Source organism: Sander lucioperca, chromosome 20, assembly GCF_008315115.2.
Source record: "Sander lucioperca isolate FBNREF2018 chromosome 20, SLUC_FBN_1.2, whole genome shotgun sequence".
In the NCBI taxonomy this organism is placed as follows: Eukaryota; Metazoa; Chordata; class Actinopteri; order Perciformes; family Percidae; genus Sander; species Sander lucioperca.
The window spans coordinates 20,156,651-20,159,150 of record NC_050192.1 but is presented as its reverse complement, the minus strand read 5'-3'; the positions used below and the strand labels follow the sequence as shown (position 1 = coordinate 20,159,150).

Genomic DNA, 2,500 nt, shown 5'->3' with positions numbered 1-2,500 from the left:
CACACACACACACACACACACACACACACACACTCACTCACATATTTGTTTCACTATCTTTGTGGGGACCTGTCATTGTCATAATACATTCCCTAGCCCCTTACCCTAACCTTAACCATCACCACTAAATGCCTAACCTTAACCCTTACCCTCACCCTAACCATAACCTAATTCTAACCCGAATCCTAAAACCAAGTCTTAACCCTCAAACAGACCTTTAACCTGGTGGGGTCCAGCATTTTGGCCCCACAAAGCTGTCGGGACCCCACAAGTATACTGTATTCCCCGGTTTTTGGACCCCACGAATATAGTAAAACAAGCACACACACACACACACACACACACACACACACACACACACACACACACACACACACACACACACACACACACACACACGCAACACACACACACACACACACACACACACACACACCACAGGAAATGTTAGCCTGCAAGCACGTTTATAAAAACGAATATTCAAATCCCAAAATTGTGAATCGAAAACCTACCTATTAGAGCCCGACCGATTTATCTAAAATGCTTTATTGGTCGGGCTCTACTACCTATCTGACGAACATTCAGATCCAGCCCTAGGAGGCCCTGGCCGACCGTTTCTATCGCAGAGTTGAACTAGTGATGTAGATGACTTGGTAGTTTTCTGAGTGTGAAAGCGTGTAAATATTGATTATAACTGCGTTGGTACTGTGCTGCAGGTCCGGGTGGCGAGCTGCTGGAGGAGCTCCGCGAGCGCCCGCAGGCGGTCAGCGTGCGGCGCCTGGACTCCAGCACGGCCGCCGTCTCCTGGGCGCCGTCCTCCGAGAGCCACAATGGCAGCCTGGTGTCGGTGGTGTCCACAACCTGCCGCCGGCCGAGCCTCAGCCAGAGGATGGAGAACACGTACTGCAGCGAGGTAACAAGCCCCGTTCATTTTCTCCGTAACGAAACGCCACTTTTAAGATTGACCGTATTCTCATTTTTGGGTCAAATGGCCTTCTGAATGGGAGAGCTAGGGGCACTTTGATGCTAGCCTCAAAATATCTATTTTTAAACCACTAAGAAGGCTCGACACAACATGAGACTTTGCTCCAAGTATCACCAGGAGCTCTACACCTTAACCAAAGACTTGACAACATTGGTTGTGTGAATGAACGGACTCCGTAGGAGGAAATGTCATTCTTATATGAGGCTCCTTTTTCAACTACAAGGTCAATATTGTTTTTCTCTAACGACAAAACAAGAAATTATCCGTGCATTTATATAGAACTAAACTTTAGGAGCTTTCCATCTCTATCTCCTCCCTATTACGTTGAGAGGGAGGAGAGGGAGGAGTGAGGGAGGAGAGGGAGGAGAGGGAGGAGATGGAGGAGAGGGAGAGAGGGAGGAGAGGGAGAGAGGGAGAGAGGGAGGAGAGGGAGAGAGGGAGGAGCCCTTACACTCTACGTGACGTCACACTTTCACTGTCAATCACATCATAGCCACGCCCTAAAACACCCCCTGCTTTATCGGCGATTTTAAAATCAACGAGACCATAATTTATAAAATGAACATCATTCTGTGTTGCAGAAGACTTCAAACTAGCGATTGAGACCATAAACTCATTATGAGAATGTTTACTGAGGTAATTAATCAAGTGAGAAGTGGGTCACTTTCTCATAGACTTCTACAGAAACCAGTGTCTCCCCCTGCTGGAGTTCAGAGAGAATGCAGCTTTAAGGTACTTCCGCATTTTCAGCATTTCGCCGAACCGGATGCTTTGTGCATTAATATTAACAGTCTATGTTTCCAAATTTTATTTTTAAAATTATTTATTTTAATTCAAAAATCCGGCTTTAAACTCGGGATATTTCGGCGGGAGGACAGTCTCGTTTTGCAGATATAAGAACGTTATTTTTTACGTTTCTGCAGGAAAACTCTACGAGTGACATCATCAGTCACCTGACCCCCGGCGCGCAGTACCGAGTGGTCGTCTATCACACCAACGGCCCGCTGACCAGTCCTCCCTCTGAACCTGTCATCATCGACATCGGTGAGCAGCACACACACACACACACACACACACACACACACACACACACACACACACACACACACACACACACACACACACACTCAGAGAGACACACACACACAAACACACACACACACACATTCAGAGAGACACACACACACACATTCAGAGAGAGAGACACACACACACACACACACACACACACACACACACACACACACACACACACACACACACACACACACACTCACTCACTCACTCAGAGAGACACACACACACACACACACACACACACTCACTCACTCACTCAGAGAGACACACACACACACACACACACACACTCAGATACATATCACATCTGGAGTTCATGATCACACACAGATAGAGTACATGAAATTAACTTCTATTCTACTTTTTATAAAATAAACTAACATATGTGTGTCTGTGTGTGTGTGTGTGTGTGTGCGTGTGTGTGTGTGTGTGTGTGTG

At 46.7% G+C, this 2,500-nt stretch overlaps 1 protein-coding gene across 4 annotated transcripts in view; it reads left to right on the top strand.

Moving 5' to 3' along the window:
* The window catches only part of ptpro (protein tyrosine phosphatase receptor type O), a 78,197-nt gene that overhangs the window by 21,074 nt on the left and 54,623 nt on the right, over positions 1-2,500 (top strand). For all 4 annotated transcript variants that reach the window (XM_035995893.1, XM_035995892.1, XM_035995891.1 and 1 more), the window contains 2 exons: positions 717-913; positions 1,909-2,029. In XM_035995893.1, coding sequence (XP_035851786.1) covers positions 717-913; positions 1,909-2,029 — 318 coding nt within the window. The remainder of the gene's footprint in view (positions 1-716; positions 914-1,908; positions 2,030-2,500) is intronic.